We start from the raw sequence: 26056 nt of genomic DNA, 5'->3' as shown, positions 1-26056 counted from the left end.
GAGAGGCAGAGACACAGGCAGAGGGAGAAGCGGGCTCCATGCAGGGAGCCCGATGTGGGATTCGATCCCGGGTCTCCAGGATCGCTCCCTGGGCCAAAGGCAGGCGCCAAACCGCTGCGCCACCCAGGGATCCCTCCATTTTTTTTCTTTATTCCTTTTTTTCCCCCTTGAGATAGCATGAGTGGAGGAAGGGGCAGAGGGAGAAAGAATCCCAAGCAGTCTCCATACCCAGCACAGAACCTGACATGTGGGTCGATCACATGACCCTGAGATCATGATCTGAGCCAATATCAAGAGTTGACACTTAACCAACAGAGCCACACAGGTGCTCCTTTTTCTTTATTCTTGGTGTCTGAAACTTTGTACTGATGTGCTTAGCTGCCATTTTTAAGATTCATTGTGTTCAGCATGTGGAGACTTCTTTTCCTTGACTCTGGAAAATTATTGTATGTTATTTCTTTGGTAGTCTTCCTCTGTTTCCTTTTTGATCTTATTTTCTAGAATGCACATTCGTTGGATATTGGACTTTCTGATAAGTCCTGTTTCCTCAGTCACTAACTATGTCTTCTTATACTTTCTAGATTTCCTCAAAGTCATCTTTTAACCCTTCTGTTGAATTTATTATTTTTTTACATTAACAAGAATAATAATTTCTGCAACAGGGTTTTTTTTTTTGTTTTTTTTTGTTTTTTTTTTTTTGCTCTCTGCTCCTTTTGCTAGCATTCTCTTCTTGTTTTATGAATGAAATATCTTCAATCTTCCTAAGAACCTACTCATGAAGGATTTTATGCTTTATTGCCCTCTTTTGACTAAAGTAATCTTTTCTAAGGTGTTTTTTTCCTCCCCCCTTATTTACCTTATCTAGGCTTCATCAAATGGCTTCTTGTCCTTTCATGTTTATAAGAGCAGTGCTCAAAAGTTGGTTATAGCTTCCCAGGCAGGAGCAGAGCTGACTAACTGGCAGAATTTGTTTTTGGGGTCAGTTATGTTGAATGCATCATTATTGCCAGAATGTGGTGTTTTCTCTCTGCCACTATTGAATCTCTTGCTGGTGACATGGACGCCTGATGACTTTGGACACTGGGCACGTGGGTAGAGATGGGGGAAGAGGATCTGCCAGCTTCCAACAAACCTTACTTTCATCATCCCCCTCCATCACACCTGATGTTTCCAAAACCCCAGTGCATGTCCTCTTTGGTGAACAGAGGCCCGCTCTGTATTGTAGCTTCCTGTTCCCTACTCTGGCAGTTTCCACTCCTCTATGAGTCCAGTCTGCCATACATAGATTGGAATCTCTTACTCTTCAATGACCCTCAACAGTTGCTCAGTGTTAAGGATTTATGATGTTTTCACTTGTTTCATAATTATTTTAGAAAAGTCTCAGGAAAGAGAGGAGGTAAATGAGTGTGGCCAGTCTGCCATCATCAATTGGATGGCTCACCACCTGCTTTTCAAACTGCTTGGCTATATGAACTTGGCCCTTGATTTGTTTCTCTTGGGACATGGCAATGGCCAACAAAGCAGCCTGAATTCCAGTTATTGCATAGACAAGAGACACATTCAGAGGTATCTACCCTGCATCCCTATGTCTTGATGTATAAAATATATATTCTGGAGGCAACACAAGCTACATACCTCAATTCTAAACTCTTGATGAATTTAGAAAACATTGAAACCATGTCTTCTTACAAAATGTCCCTCTACTTTAGGGTAATTGGACAGAACAGATGAGGTTAAGCAATAGTTACCTGTACTCCTAGGATCTGAAAGCAAAGGGATGTCTTAGACTGCACACAGCCCGTCTTAGACTGCACACAGCCCAACCCAAACCACAGACCTGCTGCAGTAGACATACTTTGCATCCCTCCCAGGACCCTGGCATCCTTCTGACCATTCTCAGGCCACCCTAGGCTTCTGTACACTTTTGCTTCTAATAGCAGCACTGCCATTTTTGGGGCATGTTCCTGCAGCCCCTTCTTCCCCAGTATAAGGAGAGAGAGGATTTATGCACCCCCATCCATGTCCATCATCCCTCTTGTCCCTGCACCAAGGACATAGGTAGGAAAGCTCAGCTCACCTCCCTTGGGTCAGGACCAGCCTGGGCTTCCACCAGGGCTCTGCCTGAGATCACTCCTAATTTGCCAGCCTTTCCTTCTCTGCCCTGCCTTCTCCAGGGGGCTGGAGTTACTGATAGACCTTGTGTTCCTTCATAAACAGCACCTTAATGAAAACCTGGCCAAACTCACAGCCAAGTTTGAGAAAGCAACAGCCGACAAACTCAAATGTCAGCAAGAAGCTGAAGTGACCGCAGGCACCATCTCCCTTGCAAATCGTCTGGTGAGTGTGAGACTCTGCAGCCTGAGCCTTAATTATATTAGCTGAGCTTGTCAAGTGCCAGTGAGGTGCAAAATAGATGAGCACAGCTTAGCGCCGCTTTGACTTGGGGGAAAATATTAAAATGTGCTAGGAGGCGGGCGGAGGTGGGGGTGGATATTAAAATGTGCTGGGATGTAGGGACTGAATCCTGAGAAGTGTGAATGCATGCCCTGGTCTGGTCAAGAGAGTTTTTCTACAAAGAGGTTTGGGAGGATGGGAGCCCTTGATCTATCAGACAGCTGGGTGAGACGTGACATGTTTATGTGCATATACACACATCAACCAGAGGAAACCCTACAGGACAAAATGAGCCACTTGATAGGCAAGCTCTGCAGCTCTTTACTGTGTGATGTTTAATAATAATAGTGTGACCAGGGTCAGGAACAGAGACAGTAAAGAATGACACCTCTGGACTCTGAGCATTTGTAAGCTGACCTTGCCCACATGCGTGTGCGTATACTCACATGTGCACACACAAACATATACACACAGGCTCTGGCCTCCCTAAGAAAATAAATGTGAGGGTGTTTGTCTTGTGGATGTCTGCTATCACACTACCCAGAAACTTAGTGATTTAAACACAAAAACCATTCTGTTGCCCCTTACAAGTTTGCGGGTCAAGAATGTGGGTGTCACCTGACAGCCTCTGCTCTGGATGGTGCCTACAGGGGCCACTCAGCATTCTTCAGCCAGGAGCTGGCTGGTTTGTCACATGCACCTTGGCAGGAGCCTCCAGAAGGGCAGAGCTCTCTCCATGTAGAGAGGCCTCTCCAGCAATGTATGCAGACATCTAACACAGGGACTCTGGGCTCCAAGAGCAAGTGTTCCAAGAGACAGTAAGTAGAAGAGCCCAGTCTCTTAAGGCCTGGGACCAAAAGCCAACACAACATCCCTTGCTCTGTGTTCTGTTGGCCAAAGTGGTCACAGGATAAGGGAGGGGGGAATATAGGAAGCAACTCTTTTTTTTTTTTTTAAGATTTTATTTATTTTAGAGAGAGTGAGAGCATGGGAGGAGAGGCTGAGGGGGAGGGAGAGAATCCCAGGAAGACTCTGTGCTGAGCACAGAGCCCAATGTGGGGCTCGATCCCAAGACCATGACATCATGACCTGAGCTGAAACCAAGAATGGGACGCCCAACCCACTGAGCCACCTAGGCACCCCCAGGCACTAACTCTTGATGAAAGGAATGTCAAAGAAATCATAGCCTTTTTTAATCTCCCGTGGCTTATATTTCTTGTCCTAAATTATCTAAGATCCTGCAAAGCAGTGTCCACTGGGTATGATTTCTCTTCAATAGAAAGCCTTTCCAGCACCTTTGTCTCCAGTGAAGGGAGGTAGATTCAATACCTTTGTACTTTGATTCCAGCCACCACTTGTTTCTAAAATGGAGCCAGATTTTCTAGTTTAAGAGGAAAGGAATCACGACAATGATTGAACTGAGCCATGCTTTTGAGAGGAAAGGTCTCTACCACAGGAGTCTCTACAGTTGTTGGACTTACTGTTGCATAGCCTGGAAATGGTCATTTGGACCGAATAATGTGATTTAGAGACAGCTCCTCTGCAAACGTGCAAGATGTCCAGGCCTCCTAGCTGGTCTGTCTTCCATGCAGTTTTCTGTGTGGTTTCCAGAACTTAGCATAGCGTTCTTTGCCTGGCCGAAGCATTTTCTGAATTGGTCCTCTTGGAAAGCAGGCAGGGTCTACAGGCTCTGAAGCCAACCCTGTTTCCACTGGCCTGAAGGTTCCGGCGAGATACTTCGACTCTCTTGGGTTTTTCTGTGTAATCTAAAAACGGGCATGGGAATGGTTCAGTTGGCCAACCTCAAGGTCTCTTCCAGCTGAGACATTCTATGATATCATCTTTCAAGGAAGAAAGAAGGGTCAGTCCTAACACAGACTCAGCTCATTACCTAACAGTCCTCTCTGGAAAGGAGGCCTCTCCTCCCCGGAGAGGAGAGTCCCCACAAAAAGATGTGCCACACCATAGTGGTGTGGGCAGGGTCAGGATGGGTTCCGCCATCTTGGTACTTTGTGCACACCAGTGTTTCAGTCCCTCTAACTCTGTGTCTTAATTGCCCTGTCTGTCTGCCCACTCATTGTGAATTATTTATAGCACATGGAAGTGATTTTATTTATTTTCCTATCCCCAGCATTTGGTGAGGAGAAGGGGGAGGCGCATAATTTTCTCGGAAGTTCTGCAGCCCAGGCACTGTGCTAAGTGATTAACATACACGATCCTATTTAATTTTCTCCACAGCCCTCCGAGGTGGGTAGTATTTGCCTCTATACCCATAAAGGGCAGAGCCTGGAAGCCTGCACTCAAAACCTGTCATCCATCCACGGCCCATATGACGCATAGCACAGAGCAGAGGCTTGTTGACCGAGTGTGTGTGCAGCCAGTACAAGTCCCCGTTGATCAAAGGGCCACATAAACGATGTTTCCAGCCTTCTGGTGTCAAGCGTACACCATGCATTCTCTATGACTGAATCCAAGGGTCTCTGTATAGCCTGTGGAATGATAAGCCTTCTCTCTTCTCTGGTCTCTGAAATCGTAGGTGGGAGGACTTGCCTCTGAAAACGTGAGGTGGGCAGAAGCTGTGCAGAACTTCAGACAACAGGAGAGCAAATTATGTGGAGACATCTTACTTACCACAGCTTTCGTCTCATACCTGGGCTTCTTTACAAAGCGATACCGGCAGAGCCTCATGGACAGGACCTGGAGACCCTACCTGAGCCAGCTGGAAGTATGTGCAGCTGAATTTCTCTTGACTCCCCTCTCCCAGCGTGTGGCTAGCAGTGAGCTCACATGTCAATAACCATCCAGGCCTTCTAGTTCCTTCTTCCTTCTTGCATACTCCCTCCCACCCGAGTGTCCCTAGGGATCTCTGGGATCTAGGAGTGTGACATATGCACCATGTCCTTCCATGCTACTCTACCACATTGCCATTCACTGTCTTCTGGGCCACCTTAACTGGGCTCCCATGGGCACCCCTGGTCCACTGCCCTCCCAGCTGTCCTGAAACCATAAAACCCGAGAGGCACTCTGTGTGTTTCCTCAGTCTCCTTGCTCTTGAGTCAAACTTCAGAGCTGCAGTGGGGCCAAGGCTCATTTCTCAGATGCTGGACCTTGTCACGGGGCCCCGGAGCTACACACTCTGTGCCCGTGGCTCACAGACCCCCTTATGCAAACAGCTCTGTCTACTTCTCTCAAGTGTACTCAGCTTGTCCTCCTAGTATAAGTAGGTGAGTTTTGCTCCCAACCCCTCCATCTCTCCTGAGATTAATAAGTAGGGGCCCTGCTGGTCCCTGGCTGAAAAGGGTTCAGGGTGGTTGCCCAGAGCCAGAATAATCCTTCGCATTGTCCACTTTCCCATCACTAGTAGTCCTCGATTGACGAATCTTCACTGAGGGTTCCGCATGCCCTCCCTTTCCACCAGACAGGAGGACAAAAGAGTCTAGGACCAGGCTGCCCACAGGAAGGTCACAGGCCAGTGGAGGGGGTTAGATGCGTGAAAAGTGGCTGCTGTTAAGAGTCACCCCAAGAGTTCACCACATGCAGGAAGAGTTGTATTCTAGAATGTGTTTGTAGGTAGATCCTCAGAACATAAAACCCATATTCTCTGCTGGTGCTTGGTTCCACAGATCAGCACACAAAATCTGAGGCACTTGATGATTTGTTGAATAGTGATACAAAAGCTATCAGAGAGGACTAATAGCTTTTGTCTCTGATGAATAAATAAATAAAATCTTGACAATAAATAAATAAAAATAAAAGCTATTGTGTAAATACATACGTACATGCTATTATGGCACTAGGAAATAAAAATAAAGCTGTTGTTTATCTTGAACACAGTAGGAAAGGAAATTATTACAAGGACAGCCATTGGCTGCATGAATGAAGGTGAGGAGCTCAGTGGCAGCCTGAGGGAGATTTTTCTGGCTTTGTTTGGGGTTCATAAGCACTTTTGTGCCGTGACCCCTTTGGCACTCTGGTAAGACCTATGGATTCCTTCTCATGAGAAGGTTTTTAGCGCCTAAAATGAACTTGAAATACATTCCTGATCCCAGGGTAAGAACTTCCAGATCTTCCTTTTGAAGGTTTAAAAAAAAAAAAAGATTTTATTTATTTATTCATGAGAGACACAGAGAGAGAGGCAGAGACACAGGTAGAGGGAGAAGCAGGCTCCCTGTGGGGAGCCCCATGAGGGACTCAATCCCAGGACCCAAGGATCACGCCCTGAGCCGAAGTCAGACACTCAACCATGGAGCCACCCAGGTGCCCCTCAAGGTTTGTTTGATGGTGTAGGGCTTGCCGTCCGTCACTCTTAGTGAGTGAGATGAAAGGAAAGGGGATGGAATGGACAGGCTTTCCTGATGTAATGAGGTAGACAAACCACAAAGGAGAGAGGGATGGAGAAGTTCAGGGGTTACATGTGTGTGAACCTTGGAAACATTACACGAAATGAAAGCAGCCAGACACCAAAGGCCACATGTCAAACGACTCCATTTATGTGAAGTTTTCAGAATAGGGAAATGCATAGAAAGTAGATTAGAAGTTCCTGGGAGCTAGGGGTAGAGGGAGACAAGGAGTGATCAGTAAAGGGTACGGGGTTCCTTTTGGGGTGAAGAAGATGTTTTAGAGCCAGAGAGAGCTGATGGTTGCCCCACATTGTGAGGTACTTAATGCCCTTGAACCGTGTGTTCTCAAATGGTTCATTTAAGTTATGCAAATTTTACCCCAATTTAAAAAAAAAAGTGTCCCCAGTAAAAAAAAAAAAAAATAGTAGCTGTAGAAGAATTGAATGAGCTGTGACAGGTTAACAGAAAAAGATGGGGTCAGGGGCACATACAGGGGCCAGGAGGGGAACCAGGAGAGAGGCATCCTCAGGCCTGGAGATGCTATCATGGCAGGCTTCCCAGAGGGCACCAGCGGACGAGCCTGCAGGGAGAGGTCCTGCGGGCCACCCTGGAAGCGAGGGGCGTTCTGGGCTGGGAGGGAGGTGAGCATCTCCAGTTCTTGGCAGGCCGGGCCTCCGCCAGTGTGTGGTACAGAACAGAAAGGGTGGTGCAGGCTGGGGCTGGGGCAGGCAGGGGCAAGCCCAGCAGGCCCGGGGCCTCCTCCGGGAAGCCTGCAGGAGCATCAGAGCGCGGGAGCAAAGTGACCCTGTTAACATGAGCAAGGGCAGAGAGGAGGCTGTTGGGAATACACGTATAATCCACGCTAGAAACTCGACTTAGGTGAATATACGAAGGAACAAAGGGTCACAGAGGCTGGAGCTCTGCTGTTGTTCATCCATCAAGAGAGAAAAAGACTCTCGGGACTTTAAGAAATAAAACCTGCTTCCAGAAATAATCAGACAGCCAGAAAAGCACCTTCCAGGGGGATTTTGATCTTGCTTTTGAAGGAGGTGTGCTGTGTCTTCGGGAGCTGCTGGGTGTTCCACCCCTGGCTGAGAAAGCTGGCTTCTGCCCTGAGCACGTGCCATGTTTCTGGCTCATCAGGTCCCCATCCCAGTCACCCCCACCCTGGATCCCCTGAGGATGCTGACGGACGATGCCGACGTGGCGACCTGGCACAACGAGGGCCTCCCCGCAGACCGCATGTCCACGGAGAATGCCACCATCCTCCTCAACTGCGAGCGCTGGCCGCTCATGGTTGACCCGCAGCTCCAAGGCAGCAGGTGGATCAAGACCAAATACGGCGAAAACCTCCGGGTCACCCAGATTGGTCAGAAAGGGTAGGTGGCTGAGCACATCACTTCTCACTTTTGTCCGTTGTGCAGAGGGAAACAAAAAAAAATAGTCCTGAGCAGATCTTCAGCCCCAGTGGGTTGTTTCTACCCTCTTGTTCCCTCCATGAGGTTTCTCCTGATTCTCTTCCCATTTTAGGAAAAATCTCAGTGAAAGATGCGTGGGTATGGAGTCTCTGCTCTTCTTCGTCTTGAGAAATTGTGTGTGTGTGTGTGTGTGTGCGTGTGTGTGTGCGCGCATGTGCCTCCCGGACCCATCAGGAGTCCTGCCTCCACCATCTGGCATCCCCCTTCCCATCTCTCCTTGGACGCTTCCTCCCCGGGCATCACATTCCACTGGGGGGTAAAATTCTGTGTTTTGCAAAGTCTCCCTCCAAAAAGTGCCTGTCTTAGCCCATCCTAGAGTCCATTTCTCTACCCATTATTCCTGCCTCTGGGCCACAGCCCCATCGGACAAACACAAACACTGTCTCTCCTGGGGAAGGATTGGACACTGCAGTTATGCTGCGAACCCACGGGAGCCCCTGCACCTGCCATGTGGCCTCCCACGTACGCGGTGGGGGAGTTACTACCCAAAGGGACATGAATGATACTGAGACTGTCTATCCAGCACCCACCGCACTTCACGGCCCCAGGCCCCCGCATCTCCCACCTCTTAGCCTCATTAACTGTGCTAGAACTTAGCTTCGGATTTTCAGTTCTTAATTCTTGTTCTGTGCCACCAGGCTCCATGAGCATAGGATGGTGGGGGGGAGAGAGATCATTGGTGAGGTGGTTGATATGTGCCAGTCCTGGTGTTGGGGGCCTCGTCCCAAATGCCTTCCTGAACCCGCACAACTGATGAGGTTAGTGTTACTGGTACCATTTCACATCCAGGGAAATTAAGGTTTGCAGAAGCAAACTAATATCTGCAAGAGTGTGCCATATTTTTGAGATTTTATGCACTTATTAAAGTTTTTTTTAAAAAACTGATGGAGGCAGTGTTTGAACCAGGTGGTCCTCAGAAACGCAAGGTTTCTCTGCTCCAGCATTACAGCCGCCAAGGTGAGGCTTGCTGCTCTGGTGACACATCCCAAACGTAGCTGCCCAGAGGTCCAGATCAGCAAGCATTGTTTAAATCAAACACGCGGTGCTACCAAAATAGTTAAAGTGAATCTAAACTACCAGAATGGATCCTTTCTTCTAGAGAGGATAAGAGGAGAAATGAATCCCAGGGCCCGCCATGGTATATTTTTATCTGTGTCATGGTCAGAATAATCTCATCCTGGCCTTCTCCCCACACTTTGATCAAAACATTCCTTTCTAGGGGCCCCCACTTGACTCAGTCAGTTAACTGACTCTTGATTTCAGCTCAGGTCGTGATCTCAGGGTCGTGAGATCGAGCCCTACATCAGGCTCTGTGCTGGGCATGGAACCTGTTCAAGATTCTCTCTTTCTCCCTCTGCCACTCCCACCCCCCCACTCATATTGTCACTCTCTCTCCAAAAAAAATTCTTTCTAATTGGCCAACAACTGCATCTTGGATATGAGTGTATTTTCCTCTTTGTTCATCCTCTATCCCTAGCACCAAAAACAGTGCCTGATACATAGTAAGGCCACAATAAGTATGTGTTCAATTAATTCTTTGTTTCTGTCCATCCACTTCTCTCTTGGATGATTTTCTACATTTGTTGTCCATTATCTGAATGTAAACGTTACACACAATATGTGTTAAGATTGTTAAGTATGGTCTCCATCATATCAATGGAAATTTGCTCAAGTGTGTCATTTACCTTTTGATTTTATTTGTGGGGTTTCACACATGATGGTTTTGGGGGTTTTTTCGTTTGAGAGATTTTTTTAGCTAGATATGTCACCCATTTCTTCTATAGATAATGCTTAGAAAAGTCTTTCTCTCTCCAGAAATCATATAAATATCCACCTAGATTTTTTAGGTTTTTCTGTAGGTTTTTTTTTCCTTTTACATTGAAATCCAATCACCTGAAATATATTTTAGGGTACTGCAGAACATACAGACCTAATTTTCACTTCCAAGTGGTTAGCCATTGTTCTAAGACCATTTATTAAATTCTCTGTCCTTTCCTCAATTAATTAGAGATGACAGTTTACTCTACATTATTTCATTAAGCAGTCTTTTTTCTTTTCCATTTATATAATACTACACCAGCCTCTAATCACCTAGCTTTATATTTAGCAACATTTATTGTGGTATCTCTCATTACAAAAGTAGTGCATCAAAAAAAAAAAAGTAATGTATTACAGTAAAAAAAAAGGGGGGGGGTGTTACAAAATAAAAGAAATTTAAACTCCTATAATTTATCATTCAGAAAAGAACTCTCCTAACCTTTTGGTAGATGATGTCTTTTCAGATTCTTCCTATATATCTGTATTGTTCAAAGTATATAAAATACTGTAGTATCAGCTAACATGAGTCCCTCCTCTTATTTTTCAGGAGCTTTTACTTCTTTTTCCATCCTTATTATTTTAGAAACTTTAAGATTTATGGTCCATTTCTGTAGTCTGTTATATATAATTTGAATTGGAGTCATATCAAACTTACCAGTCTGTTTAGAGAAAGTCAACCTTTTAACATATGTATTAAACTCTAGGTACATTGAAAAATTCTCAACAACCTGGGTTTGATTATTAGTTGTTAAATAAATTAAGATCTATCAGTACAGCCTAACATCCAGTCACAGAAAATTGTTACAGAAGAATATTTGATGACCTGGCAAATTTTTCCCACACATTTTACATATAAGAACCAAATCAGGGATCCCTGGGTGGCGCAGCGGTTTAGCGCCTGTCTTTGGCCCAGGGCGCGATCCTGGAGACCTGGGATCGAATCCCACATCGGGCTCCCGGTGCATGGAGCCTGCTCCTCCCTCTGCCTGTGTCTCTGCCTCTCTCTCTCTCTCTCTCTCTCTCTCTGTGTGTGACTATCATAAAAAAAAAAGAACCAAATCATAAAACAAATGTGCTGTAGGAACCTCCAAATAATAAATAAATATGAATACAAATACAAATTAAATTATAAATAAATCATATGTAATAAAATCAACTTGAAAATATCATCTATCCAAGCATACCCATTAAACACCAAAATGACCAATGGAAGGGTCACATTCATTCTTGTATCCTTTTTTGTATTTTGTCATTTTTCCTTATTTCTGAAACTGTGTAAGATCACATAAATCTCATCTTAAATAGAGACAAACAAGACCCCTGAAGTCATCCCAGGTAGCTGCACCTCCACATTGGCCACAGAGGCCACAGTTATCCTGTTTTACTTTCTGTGGATCCCATTACACTTCCTATGGACCTATTTTACTTCCTGTGGACCTGTCACACTTCCTGGGGATCCTGTTGTACCTCCTGGGGATCCCGTTACACTCCCTGTGGATCCCATTACACTTCCTGGGGATCCCGTTACATTCCTGTGGATCCGTACCTTGCTAAAGGCTCATACTGCCCAACTCTCTCCCCAGCTACCTCCAAACCATAGAGCGTGCCCTGGAAGCTGGAGATGTGGTGCTGATTGAAAACCTGGAAGAGTCCATTGATCCTGTTCTGGGACCCCTACTCGGGAGAGAAGTCATCAAGAAAGGACGGTAAGACCCAGCCACCTCGCTGACCTTCCAGAGGAACTGGCTCATAGGACCGTGAGCAGATCCACTCTTCCCAAGACATCCCCCCTCAACTCCTGCTGTGGGGCGCCCTGCAGCACAAACCCCCTTCTCTTTTCCACATGGGGACTATTTAGCTGCCCTTGACTCCTAGAGAAATTTTCCCGGAATAACTTTGCTCCCATCAGTCACGTCCTCCGTGACTCCCTCCTGCATGGGTATGGTGCACTATTTTGGAGGAATTTTAGAAAGGAAGTGGTCAAAATGCACACCAACTTGTAGGCATGAGCATTATACCCAAGCTAGACCTCTGGGTTCCAAGAACTGAGTTCTCTGTCCATTTGATGAGCTCCTATTGCTTTGGGGGCCGGTGATCAGACAGTGTCTGGCAGAAGGAAGGGGATGAGAGAGGAAAGAGAGAGGCAACAGGCACATAGAAGAGAGAGAGGGAGAGACAGAGGGTATTATCATGGACGGTTGCCTCACCCCAGGGCTTCACCCACTGCCCAGGCCATCAATTGCCTTTCCGTGTCCTTAGCATGCACTCATTTCCTGAATTAACCATTTTCACACACTTCAGCCTGGATCCAAAAAGAAATGCACCCTCTTCTTGCTAGTGGTACAGCACCTTTGTGCAAACGGATGGTGGCCTCTTCTGCAAACACTTTACTGCCATCTGCTGGGAATGTTTCATAGCATACTAACCTGCTTGGACTACAATGTGAATGGCTCTCCAGTAATCTCTACATCCACCATCCCTGTTCCCCATATTAGGGCAAACGGGGATCCTAGGGCTCAATCTGGACATGCTTGGGAGGAATATGCATATGGCAATATTGTTTGCTATGATCTTGCAAGAAAAAAAATCTAGAATTCTATCTCCGACCATATCTCACAGGAAGGTACCCCAACTTCATTCACATGACCCTTCATGTTCCAGATTCATTAAAATCGGAGACAAAGAGTGTGAATACAATCCCAAGTTCCGGCTTATCCTTCACACCAAACTGGCCAATCCTCACTACCAGCCCGAAATGCAGGCTCAGGCTACCCTGATCAACTTCACGGTGACCCGGGATGGCCTGGAGGACCAGCTGCTGGCAGCTGTGGTCAGCATGGAGAGGCCAGACCTGGAGCAGCTGAAGGTACGTGGGGTACCCATCAAGGAAGGAAGGCAGAAAATGTTCTGCCACTAGATCTCGCTCCCCGTTCTGGGAGAGGTATGCAGGTGGCTTTTCCTGGAGCTGAACAGCATGGTCTTTGCTAGACTTTGGGGGAGTGGCAGGGGTTGGCCAATATCATTTAGCTGCCCAAGTGTCAAGTTGGTAAACAGAGAATAGAGCAAGATGAAGAACAGAGAGGCACAAGGCCGATGGGAGAACAGAAACCCTTGTCACCAAGAGCAGAGGTGAGAGCCCAGGGCTCTGTACATGCTTGGGCCCACACAGGGAGTCCAGAAGTAACAGCCATGCAAGGATAGTGTCTTAGTCAACTCTGGCTGCTATAGCAAAACACCATGGACTGGTGGGCCATGTTCCCACCCCTGTGGAGCTTGCAGTCTAATGAAAGATCATGAAAAATAAGTGTAAACCAACAAAAATGGTGTCATTTGACATTGTGACAAGACTTTTCAAGGAAATAAAGCAACATGATAGTCAGGAGCCAGGGGGCTAATTTAAACCAGGGAAGTAAGAAAAAGTTTGTGTGGAGGTGACATTTGAGGTCCTCCTTAAATGACTTGAAAGCCTCTGGACACAGAGCATTCCCAGCAGAAGGAACAGTGAATCCTGGACAAAAAGCAAGATTGAGGTGATAGGTGTTTTTAAGAAACAGAGGATGACCAGAGTGGCTATGGCTGGAGCTCCCAACAGGAAGAGTGTTCTTTCCAGGGATCAAAACCAATCATCCCAGGCAGTACAATGGCAAAGAAATCACAGCTGCCTGACGTTACATTTTCCTCCCACTAGTGTCCCGTGCTTTTGGATATGGAATCACCAGGAAGAGAAGATGAGAGAAGGTCAGCTTGGACACCAGAACCCCACTCTGACCTTGAGGAGGCTCCTGCAATGAGCTTGTCTAAACTTCTAAACTTTGTGTTGATTTTTTTTCCCAAGAAAAGATCATCTACAGGAGAGCCATTCATTTGGGGGCAGTAAAGTGGTAATAGAGGGGACCCTCCAGAAAAGGAAAACTTGACTCTACCCTCTGACCAGGCACACAAATAGTGTCCATCTAGTGAACACGCTGTGTACTATCATTGTGCTAAGTGTAGCACGACACCTCTATGAGAAGGGATTGGGGTTAACCCAGCCCAGGTCACTGATGTGTTAAGAAGGCAACTTGGAAACTAGCCCTTTATCTGATACATCATTTGCAAATATCTTCTCCCATTCTGTAGGTTGTCTTTGAGTTTTGTTGACTGTATCCTTTGCTGTGCAAAAGCTTCTTATCTTGATGAAGTCCCAATAGTTCATTTTTGCTTTTGTTTCTTTTGCCTTCGTGGATGTATCTTGCAAGAAGTTACTATGGCCGAGTTCAAAAAGGGTGTTGCCTGTGTTCTTCTCTAGGATTTTGATGGAATCTTGTCTCACATTTAGATCTTTCATCCATTTTGAGTTTATCTTTGTGTATGGTGAAAGAGAGTGGTCTAGTTTCATTCTTCTGCATGTGGATGTCCAATTTTCCCAGCACCATTTATTGAAGAGACTGTCTTTCTTCCAATGGATAGTCTTTCCTCCTTTATCGAATATTAGTTGCCCATAAAGTTCAGGGTCCACTTCTGGATTCTCTATTCTGTTCCACTGATCTATGTGTCTGTTTTTGTGCCAGTACCACACTGTCTTGATGACCACAGCTTTGTAGTACAACCTGAAATCTGGCATTGTGATGCCCCCAGATATGGTTTTCTTTTTTAAAATTCCCCTGGCTATTCCGGGTCTTTTCTGATTCCACACAAATCTTAAAATAATTTGTTCTAACTCTCTGAAGAAAGTCCATGGTATTTTGATAGGGATTGCATTAAACGTGTATATTGCCCTGGGTAACATTGACATTTTCACAATATTAATTCTGCCAATCCATGAGCATGGAGTATTTTTCCATCTCTTTGTGTCTTCCTCAATTTCTTTCAGAAGTGTTCTATAGTTTTGAGGGTATAGATCCTTTACAACTTTGGTTAGGTTTATTCCTAGGTATCTTATGCTTTTGGGTGCAATTGTAAATGGGATTGACTCCTTAATTTCTCTTTCTTCAGTCTCATTGTTAGTGTATAGAAATGCCACTGACTTCTGGGCATTGATTTTGTATCCTGCCACGCTACCGAATTGCTGTATGAGTTCTAGCAATCTTGGGGTGGAGACTTTTGGGTTTTCTATGTAGAGTATCATGTCATCGGCGAAGAGGGAAAGAACTTATTAAACTCAACACCAAAGAAACAAACAATCCAATCATGAAATGGGCAAAAGACATGAACAGAAATCTCACAGAGCTTCCTCATAGACATGGCCAACATGCATATGAGAAAATGCTCTGCATCACTTGCCATCAGGGAAATACAAATCAAAACCACAATGAGATCCCACCTCACACCAGTGAGAATGGGGAAAATTAACAAGGCAGGAAACAACAAATGTTGGAGAGGATGCGGAGAAAAGGGAACCCTCATACACTGTTGGTGGGAATGTGAACTGGTGCAGCCACTCTGGAAAACTGTGTGGAGGTTCCTCAAACAGTTAAAAATATACCTGCCCTACGACCCAGCAATTGCACTGTTGGGGATTTACCCCAAAGATACAAATGCAATGCTGGGACACCTGCACCCCGATGTTTCTAGCAGCAGTGGCCACGATAGCCAAACTGTGGAAGGAGCCTCGGTGTCCAACAAAAGATGAATGGATAAAGAAGATGTGGTTCATGTATACAATGGAATATTACTCAGCTATTAGAAATGACAAATACCCACCATTTGCTTCAACGTGGATGGAACTGGAGGGTATTATGCTGAGTGAAGTAAGCCAGTCGGAGAAGGACAAACATTATATGTTCTCATTCATTTGGGGAATATAAATAATAGTGAAAGGGAATATAAGGGAAGGGAGAAGAAATGTGTGGGAAATATCAGAAAGGGAGACAGAACGTAAAGACTGCTAACTCTGGGAAACGAACTAGGGGTGGTAGAAGGGGAGGAGGGCGGGGGGTGGGAATGAATGGGTGACGGGCACTGGGGGTTATTCTGTATGTTAGTAAATTGAACACCAATAAAAAATAAATTTAAAAAAAAAAAAAAAAAGAAGGCAACTTGGCCCCGAGTCACACGGCTAATAAATGGTGCATTTGGGATTCAACTCACCTGCTTGTCTGGTCTCCCGCTATCCTGCTTCCTGCTTCATCCCTCCAAAGTAGGACCTTGACCCCATAGCATGCATTTATTCAGGATGCTCTGGGCTTCTACACCTGACTCCCCCTTACTTGATGTTTGCAGTCAGATCTCACGAAGCAGCAGAATGGGTTCAAAATCACCCTGAAAACATTAGAAGACAACCTGCTGTCTCGCCTCTCGTCAGCATCAGGGAACTTCCTGGGGGACACGGTCTTAGTGGAAAACCTGGAGACCACCAAGCAGACTGCCGCTGAAGTTGAGAAGAAGGTAAAACTGCCCTGGCAGCTGAGGTTGGGATGCAAGGCCCTCGTCCTGGTCTCTGAGTCCCAAGTTTTTGAAAAAAAAAAAAAAAAGTCAGAATTCCTAGTTAGCTTTACCATGTTCCCAAATTCCTTGTAGAAAGTCAAGTGGGGTGGGATTCCTGAGTCAACTAGATCACACCCTGGGTGGTTCAGTGGGTGAGGCATCTGCCTTCAGCTCAGATCATGACCCCAGGGCCCTGGAATTGAGTCCTACAGTAGGCTCCCTGCTCAGCGGGAGTCTGCTTCTCCCTCTCTCTCTGCCACTCCCCCTGATTGCGCTCTCTCTCACTCTCTCTCTCTCTCTCTCAAATAAAATCTTAAAAAAAAAAAAAAAGATGGAGAGCTAGTTTCAGTATGATAGGGGTTGGGGGCAAACTTGAGTCTAGAAATGAGATCCACATTCTGTGGATCCATGTAAGCAACAGATCTAGGAAGACAGAAACGTAAAGGAATCAGAGGAGAAGCAGAAATGGAGATTTCTTCCTGCTGGTCTCTGTCTAAATGGTGAAAGCATGGGTCACGTTTATCCACGGAGAATAAAATGAGTGATGGTGAGGTAGGCAGCTGGGAGGGGGGTGAAAGTTTACAATTGCTGAAATAGGAATGAAAGGTGGCTCAGGAAACAGTGAATGGATGGCATTAAGAACCCAGGTGAGGGATCCCTGGGTGGCGCAGCGGTTTGGCGCCTGCCTTTGGCCCAGGGCGCGATCCTGGAGACCCGGGATCGAATCCCACGTCGGGCTCCCGGTGCATGGAGCCTGCTTCTCCCTCTGCCTGTGTCTCTGCCTCTCTCTCTCTCTCTCTCTCTGTGACTATCATAAATAAATAAAAAAAAATTAAAAAAAAAAAAAAAAAAAAGAACCCAGGTGAGCCTGAATGAATGGATCTATGATAACACCGTTCTGAGTAATTGTATGTTTGTTCAGTCCATCCCCTTCTGAGACTCTGTCTTCAACTCCTGGATTTAACCGATTTACATTTATTAACATGATTGATAGAGTGACTTTCTTTCTATCATCTTAATTTGTGTTTTCTATCAACCATGTGTATTTTTTCTCCTTTCTTGCTTTTTCTTTATTCTCCTCTTTATCCTTTGCTGATTTTAAAGTTATTTACTTTTTCTTATTTTATTGGTAAATCTTGTTTCATTTATACATGAATATATTCATTTATATATAAATATAAAAATGTTACATATATAAACATATAAACTATATTTCATTTTATATATGATGTAATGATATATACATTGGTTAACAAAGTCTATAAAGTGATATATCTCACCTCTTCCAAAACAAATATAAGGACTTTAGACTTACTTTGATCATCCTTTTCCATCTTCTGTTACTGTTTTATAATATTTAAGTTCCACCTACTATTTCCAAGGTGGCCATTGTTTATGGCCTTTGTTATTTAGATTAACCATATATTTAAGAAATTTTCAGACCTTATTTCTTCCTTTTGGATTCAATCTTCTAATTGAAGCAAATAATTATTTCTTCAAGGGCCTGTTGATAGTAAATTCTCTTTGATGTTGATTGCTTCTTTGAAGAGCTCTGGTCTTTCATCAATTTTGGGAAATTCTCAAATATTAGAGTTCCCATCCAAGTACTAACCAGGCCTTACACCAGTGAGAATGGGGAAAATTAACAAGGCAGGAAACCACAAATGTTGGAGAGGATGCGGAGAAAAGGGAACCCTCCTGCACTGTTGGTGGGAATGTGAACTGGTGCAGCCACTCTGGAAAACAGTGTGGAGGTTCCTCAAAGAGTTAAAAATAGATCTGCCCTACGACCCAGCAATTGCACTTTTGGGGATTTACCCCAAAGATACAGATGCAATGAAACGCCAGGACACCTGCACCCCGATGTTTCTAGCAGCAATGTCCACAATAGCCAAACTGTGGAAGGAGCCTCGGTGTCCATCGAAAGATGAATGGATAAAGAAGATGTGGTTTATGTATACAATGGAATATTCCTCAGCCATTAGAAACGACAAATACCCACCATTTGCTTCAACGTAGATGAACTGGGGGGTATTATGCTGAGTGAAATAAGTCAATCGGAGGACAAACATTATATGGTCTCAGTCATTTGGGGAATATAAATAATAGTGAAAGGGAATAGAGGGGAAGGGAGAAGAAATGGGTAGGAAATATCAGAGAAGGAGACAGAACATGGAAGACTCCTAACTCTGGAAAACGAACAAGGGGTGGTGGAAGGGGAGGAGGGTGGGGGGTGGGGGTGACTGGGTGGCGGGCACTGAGGGGGCACTTAGTGGGATGAGCACTGGGTGCTTATGCTAAATGTTGGCAAATTGAACTCAATAAAAAATTTTTTTAATTAAAAAAAAATTAGAGTTCCAACTGTTGCCTTTCTCTATTCTCTACTTATCTCTGTTAGATGTATTTTGAATCTTCTCATTCTGTTTGCCATCTCTCACAACCTCTTATATATTTTTCATCTTTTTTTCTCTCTCTGAGCTGCTTTTTTTTTTCTTCTGAGCTGCTTTTATTCCAATTTTCTCAGATCTGTCTTCTAGCTTGCATATTCTCTAACACTAGTCCATTATTTAACCCGTGCACTGGTTTTTTCACTTAAATAACTGAATTCTTATTTTTAGAAGTCCTAGTTAGTTGTGTGTGTTTTCTTCAAGTAATACCTCTTCCTGTTTATAATGGCCTGATTTTATGCTTTCTTTCATCTCTACTGCTTTTAAACAGAAATAGTTAAGAGTGAGTTATAGATTGTTCAGTGATCTTCAGCTCTTGGGATGCTAATCCTTCTGGGGTTCAGGTTTCTGATTGTCCCCTTTGGTAACACTTCCTTCTGAGATTTGTAATTGTTTATCATAAGCTCATCTTCAAAAGGAATCATTGGGTTTTCTTCCTCTGAGATTCTCACAAATAATAATTAGTTTCATTCTTCTGAAGTATAAGGCAGGTCATATTAAGGTTTGTATTTAGTGGCATGTTCTTTCAGAATCCCTCTCTGACACTAAGGTCTCTTTTCTCATTTTTCCCTGTAATAAGAAACTTTCTGAAAACAAACTATTCCATTGAAAAGGATCCTTTTGCAACATGGATGGATCTAGAGACTTTCATGCTAAGTGAACCCGTCAGAGAAAGACAAATGCCATATGATCTCACTCATACGTGAAATTTAAGAAACAAAGCAAATGAGCAAAGAAAGAAAGAAAGAAACCAAAAAATAGACTCTAAACTTTAGAGAATAAACTTATAGTCAGCAGAGTGTAGGTAGGGGAGGGGGATGAGTGAAATGGGTGATGAAGATTAAGAGTACACTTTTCATGATGAGCCCTGGGTGATATATAGAGTTGTGGAATCACTATACTGTGCAACTGAAACTAATATGCCCCTGAATGTTACTACACTGGAATTAAATTTTTTTCAAAAAATGAAAGATCCTCTTTGTGAATTTACATATTAATTCTTTCATAAAAATTAAAATAGAACATTCCATTATGCTGTCTTCACTGGATTTTCATGCCTGGAATTCTGTTTTATTTCTAACAGATTGATATATATGTACGCACACACACACCTACATACACATGTATATGTTTATTTATTTTCAATTTACATATTTTTTCCATGAAATCTTTCTCATTTGAAATGGAGCTCAGAGGTGTACATGGCCCACACTTCCCAACTGGAAGAGCTGGCACTCTCACCCTCATCAAAGATGGAATATGTCACCTCCTTTCTCACTCAAGTGCTATTAAGAAAATACCACAGCATGGGGCACCTGGGTGCCTCTCTCGGTTAAGTGCCCAACTCTTGATTTGGGCTTAAGTCATGATCTTAGGGTCGTGAGATTTGGGCTCCTCGCTGGATGTGGAGCCTGCTTGAGATTCTCCCTCTCCCTCTGCCCCTCCCCACCAGCTCCACACACATGCACAAGCTTGCTATCTATCTATCTATCTATCATCTATCTATCATCTATCTCTTTCTCTCTCTCTCTGAAAAAAATTAGATTAAAAAAATAACATCCAGCTTCCTAACTTTCTAGCGGCTACCCCTACCCAGACCCACCCTGCCCTCCACACAGACACCTGCGTATTGACACAGAGAGGCCAGGCCAATGGATTGGTTAGAACAATGGACCACTATTTCCTTCCCTAACAGGTCCAGGAGGCCAAGGTAACAGAAGTGAAAATCAATGAGGCCCGAGAGCACTACCGGCCAGCAGCTGCCCGTGCCTCTCTGCTCTACTTCATCATGAATGACCTCAGCAAGATCCACCCCATGTACCAGTTTTCTCTCAAGGTGACTTACACCTGCAGTTCTTTGCATAATCATAGTAATAGAGCCAACAACTCTCTGTGAAAGCTTATCTGTGTGCTTCATTAGCTGTGGCAGGTCTTTCAGATCAAATCCAGGAGAGTAGCTACAGTGCCTTCAGACCCACATTACAGTCCTCATCTCTTTAATTGGGTCGTTCAGGACTCATGGGTCACTTTGGCTAGAACGGGAGATGCCACAGCCTCACACACTCAGCACAGATGACATGGTGGGTGTGAGCTTACTGAATGCAAGGAAGGGGACCAAGAAATATCAGAAGTGACCCCTGCTGCCAAAGACCTTAACATATGATAGAGGGATGATCAAATGTGCATGTCATTCATACCGGATAAAGACCATGGCAGGCAATAATAGCAGTCCAACCTTAAATGACTTTTCTTATTATCCTAATATCCTCAAAGCTACTGCTTTATGCTTGCTGAAATATTTCTGAACCAAAGACGTTAGCAAATTGTAAATGCTGACTAAACTTAACTTACTCATGAAAAAATAAAGCCCTGTAAATTTTAAGTGAATTGTCAAAAGTATATCTTTCTCCCCTAGGGTGTTCCCAAAAAGACCACAGTTTACCTAATGCCCCTAAGAGGCATTAGGGGTAGGGGAGCATTTCTAAACAACCTCTTTGACTTAACAGAGGATGGACACACACACACACACACACACACACACACACACTCAGAGCACACACTTCATTCTGTGAAGGTAAACTGCCATGTGGGGTTTGCCAAGGTGTGGAGATGGGGGTGAGCAGGTGAGAAATCAGAAGGTCTCTAGGACCTGGGGCCCATTCAATTGCAGATGCCATTTTACCATTTCTGGGTCCTCTTCCCTCAACTGAGTCTCCGCAGATTACATAAAAAGTGTTTATAATATCTTATGGTTTGGGAGGTGCCTGGGTGGCTTAGTGAGTTAAGTGTCTGACCTTGATTTTGGCTCAGGTCACGATCTCAGGGTCGTGAGATCAAGCCCAGCATTGGGCTCCAAGCTGGGCGTGGAAACTGCTTAAGATTCTCTTTCTCCCTCTCTCAACAGATGAAAGAATTATGAAACATTTTTAAACAATATGAAAGTTAGCATGATAAGCCTAATAACTGCAAGATCGCTCCCTAGTACTGAGAGTAGTTGAAAAGAAATAAAATGAAACCCATGCAAATATGTGTTTTGAAACGTAAATTTTGCAGCAAAAGCATCCCAGTAGAGGCTGGTTTCATCACTGGAAGTGCTATTTGGGGGGGGGTTGCATTTTGGGCCCCCATACTGTTACTAAGAATTGCCAACCAGCTTGATCACTGAGAACAGATCTATTTTTTTTTAAGATTTTATTTACTTATTCATGAGAGACACACAGAGCAAGAGAGGCAGAGACACAGGCAGAGGGAGAAGCAGGCTCCATGCAGGGAATCTGACCTGTGACTCGATCCCAGGTCTCCAGGATCACACCCTGGGCTGAAGGCAGCGCTAAACCGCTGAGCCACTCTTCAGAGGCACCAAAACAAGAGTGCACTTCGAAGCCTTGCGTGATTTGAAGAAAAGCCAACCACAGGAGTCTCCATGGTCTTTGCTTTTGTCTGAGGTTGGATTTTACAGCTGCTGTTCTAGGCAGAGAAAGGAGAGGCGTTCTCATAGTAGGGAAACCACAGATGGCCCAATGCGGCAGGAGCTGCACATCCCAGTCTTCTAAATTGTCTTGAGTGCAAATATGTTCCAATGTGTCTCTTTGCTTTTACTCAAGCAAAAACTCTTCAAGAGCCAGTCTTGAACAAGTTTGGAATAACATGGTTAAGATGGAACCCATGTGATTATAATTCTTCTTCAAACCTCAGCCAAAATAGGGTTAATGAGACTTCACTTTCCAGGGGCTCAGGATGTCCTAAGAAAGATCACACCTCTCTGGTGTTCCCTGCAGACTGGTGGAAGACCCAGCTCCCTCCATCCTGTGCCTTATGTGGGAAGGACACAGCTGGAGGAATGACATGTCTCAGAGAGACAGAGAAAGGAAGAATCACATAGAAGCAAAGAGCACAGAGCTCTGATCTCAAACTGAAGGCCCCCTGGCCTATTTTCAGAGGGCTTTCATATACCTTCCTTGAAGTCAGGAGATTTCATATAAAACCAGATATCTGGCCTTCCATTGATAGTCTGTAAGATCTGGCAGCCCTGAGCTCACATTCCACATGGCATGGATTTGCTGGAGCTGAGGGATGACTGCTCCCAGATGGTGGTGTACCTCCATGTTGCCACGTTCCCTACCCCTTCCTTGTTGGGTCTTACACATCTGGCCCCTGGAGGAGTTTGAGTTTGAGATCCCTGGTCTGGAGCATCTCTCATGATTTGCCTAAGCTCTCCAGGGCACTAGGTAGGACGCATTCATTGACAAATCTCTCCAGTGCCCATCACAGGTGAAGAGCTGGGCTAGATTCTGGGGAAGAGAAGAAAGGTGCTGAGGCCTGACTTCCATCCCCAGGGTGCCCACAATCTGATAAAGGACAAGATGAAAAAAAAAAATAAAAAAAAAAAAAAGGACAAGATGAAACATATCAGGCAGCCCGGGTGGCTCAGCAGTTTAGTGCTGCCTTCAGCCCAGGGTGTGATCCTGGAGACCCAGGATCGAGTCCCACGTCAGGCTCCCTGCGTGGAGCCTGCTTCTCCCTCTGCCTGTGTCTCTGCCTCTCTCTCTCTCTCTCTCTGTCTTTCATGAATAAATAAATAAATAAAATCTTAAAAAAAAAAAAAAGGAAACATACCTAAGGCACAAGGCGCGATGGAGAAAGGCATCAAGGGTAGCTGGAGGCAGCATAAGACTGTGCGCACAGCAGAAGACCCCAGGAGTGGGTTGTAGAAGCAGAGGTCAGCACAGCACCAGGCTCTTCAGATGCTGGAAGTAAGAGCAGGACAAGGGCCCTTTGAGAATGGAAAGGAAAAGAAAGCCAAAGTTAGCTGAGTGTAAAAAAAATGCTAAGTGTACCTAGGTCCTTAAATTTTCTTTAGATCTTTTCCTGACTTGTGAATCACTTTGTTTAAACTTAGTAACTAGAAATTATTTACTGATTGCTGTCATTTGGATAAAGATAGTTTTAGGGGGAAAAAAGCCACTCTAACCACCAGAGGAAAGCTACCCATGTGGTCTTTACAGACCTGCTCTGCAGATGAAAGGTTCCCAAATTGCTCTGCATGGAGCTGTGGGACATGATCCGCCTCTACCTAGCTGTTCTTCCAATCCCCCCATCCTACCAGGTACGGGTAAACATCCCAGTGGATTGGGATGAGGGTGGTCCAAAGATGTTGCTCTGATCATCAAAACTGAATGAAGAGGGCAGCCCCGGTGGCGCAGCGGTTTAGCACCGCCTGCAGCCTGGGGTGTGATCCTGGAGACCCAGGATCGAGTCCCACATCGGGCTCCCTGCAGGGAGCCTGCTTCTCCCTCTGCCTGTGTCTCTGCCTCTCTCTTCGCTCTCTCTGAATGAATAAATAAATAAATCTTTAAAAAAAAAACTGAATGAAGAAGGAAGCCTGCAAAGGTTTCACTTATGAGAAATAGCATGGAACTATGAAATAGAATTCATATTTTCCCCCCATTTTGCAAATGAGGAAATATCGAGACAACAAAGTTCATATGATTTCCACTGAGGTTCAAATACCTGGTGTTAGAAAGACCTAAGACTTTTTATTTTTTCTTTTTGAAGCTACCAAAGGAAAGTAGAGAAAAGACTGGAAATCTGCACAGCCATGAATTGAAAAGGCCCAATTATATCTTGATTTTGATTGTCTTTAATGATTCATTGTATACATATCACATTCAAAATGCAGCATTCCTGGTATTTATTTTTATAAATGCCATATAAGATTGAAATAATGAAAAATTGATTCATATAAATTTGTATTTCATACAAAAGCTTTAGTATTTAGAAGATGTGGCCAAGGGGCGCCTAGGTGGCTCAGTTGGTTAGGTGTCTGCCTTCGGCTCAGGTCATGATCTCAGGGTTCTGAGATTAAGCTTCACCTCCCCTGCTCAGTGGGGAACCTGCTTATCTCTCTCAAATAAATAAATAAAATATATTTTTTATGTTAAAAAAAAAAAAGAAAATGTAGCCAAAGCAGGTTATGCTTCCTGCTCCCTGATTGCAGGAAGGGTCTATCAAGAAATAAGAAATGTGTTAGCAGACTTCTCAAATGACTGCACAGTTAATAGGAAAAAAATTAACGCAAGATTAAAAAAATAAACGCAAGATTCTGATCATTCCTAAAAGGAAAAATAATTAATTTAAAAATATTCTGAGTGCCTACAATGTTTACAAGGGTCTCTTTAGGACAACAAATTTGTCCAACACATTTTGGTTCTACCATCAAGAATTCTGGAATTTACTGGATAGGATCATTAATCCCAACTGGTTATTGTTGGCTGTGTTTATGCTTTTTGAGGGTTGTTATCCAACAAAACATACTGGATCTAATTTAATGATTTTGGCCACTGGATAGTTCCTTTTCACTGGTCAAAACTGTAGGCTCTTTGTCAATATGCCCCATAGCTTTGCCCACTTCCCTGCAACATAATAATTCATATAAGCAAACTAAGAGAGCTAATAACATGTTGTCTTATTGCCACAGTCCCTTCTTGGCAGGATATGCTGGGAAAACATGTCTGTGGCTGGCAGATTGCAATATTCTTCACAGGTAAGTCTACTAGTTGTATATCAAGAGAGCTGTGTTAATTACCAGTGTCCAACCTCCTGCCCCCAGGCATTCAGCATCGTCTTCCAGAAAGCTGTGGAGAAGGCTGCTCCAGATGAGAGCCTCAAGAAGCGCGTGACTAATCTGATAGACAGCATCACCTTCTCTGTGTACCAGTACACCACCCGTGGGCTCTTCGAGTGCGATAAGCTGACCTATCTTGCCCAGCTTACCTTTCAGGTAAAAGTGCATTGAAGACGTTTCTAGAAAAGAGGTCATTTTCCAGTATCCAAACAGCAGGCGTAAAGAAAGTTTCTTCTTTTCATATTGCTTGCCAGAGAATATGAAGACTATTTGGTTCTAAGCAGAGCATCGGACAAGAAGGTCCACTATGGCGCATGCATGCTGCCTCGCCATTGTCGCACTCATGACAGCCATGACTCATCAACTCTTGTACTTCTTATTTACCTTGGATGACCTAAGATCCGCCTTAGCATAGCCCTCCGGCAGCCACTACCCATCAATCCAAACTGGCACTAATGATGGAACTCGATGGTCATACCAATAACTAAATTTTTTTGAGATGCTATAAGAAATTTACAGCATCCCTCATTATTTATTTACCTTTAGAGA

General features: G+C 44.3%; 1 protein-coding gene across 2 annotated transcripts in view; it reads left to right on the top strand.

Moving 5' to 3' along the window:
• DNAH9 (dynein axonemal heavy chain 9) overlaps positions 1-26056 on the top strand; it is a 336893-nt gene that overhangs the window by 240942 nt on the left and 69895 nt on the right. The window contains exons 51-58 of one of the 2 annotated variants that reach the window (XM_072821109.1): positions 2218-2337; positions 4931-5119; positions 7878-8113; positions 11614-11736; positions 12692-12896; positions 16232-16396; positions 20579-20719; positions 25493-25663. In XM_072821109.1, the coding sequence (XP_072677210.1) occupies positions 2218-2337; positions 4931-5119; positions 7878-8113; positions 11614-11736; positions 12692-12896; positions 16232-16396; positions 20579-20719; positions 25493-25663 (1350 nt within the window). Of the gene's footprint in view, positions 1-2217; positions 2338-4930; positions 5120-7877; positions 8114-11613; positions 11737-12691; positions 12897-13716; positions 13769-16231; positions 16397-20578; positions 20720-25492; positions 25664-26056 lie in introns of those variants that run through there. The other variant, XM_072821108.1, reaches the window with a different exon arrangement.

Source organism: Canis lupus, chromosome 3, assembly GCF_048164855.1.
Source record: "Canis lupus baileyi chromosome 3, mCanLup2.hap1, whole genome shotgun sequence".
NCBI classification, from domain to species: Eukaryota; Metazoa; Chordata; class Mammalia; order Carnivora; family Canidae; genus Canis; species Canis lupus.
The sequence above is the reverse complement of the archived record's forward strand: the minus strand, read 5'-3'. Positions and strand labels throughout refer to the sequence as shown.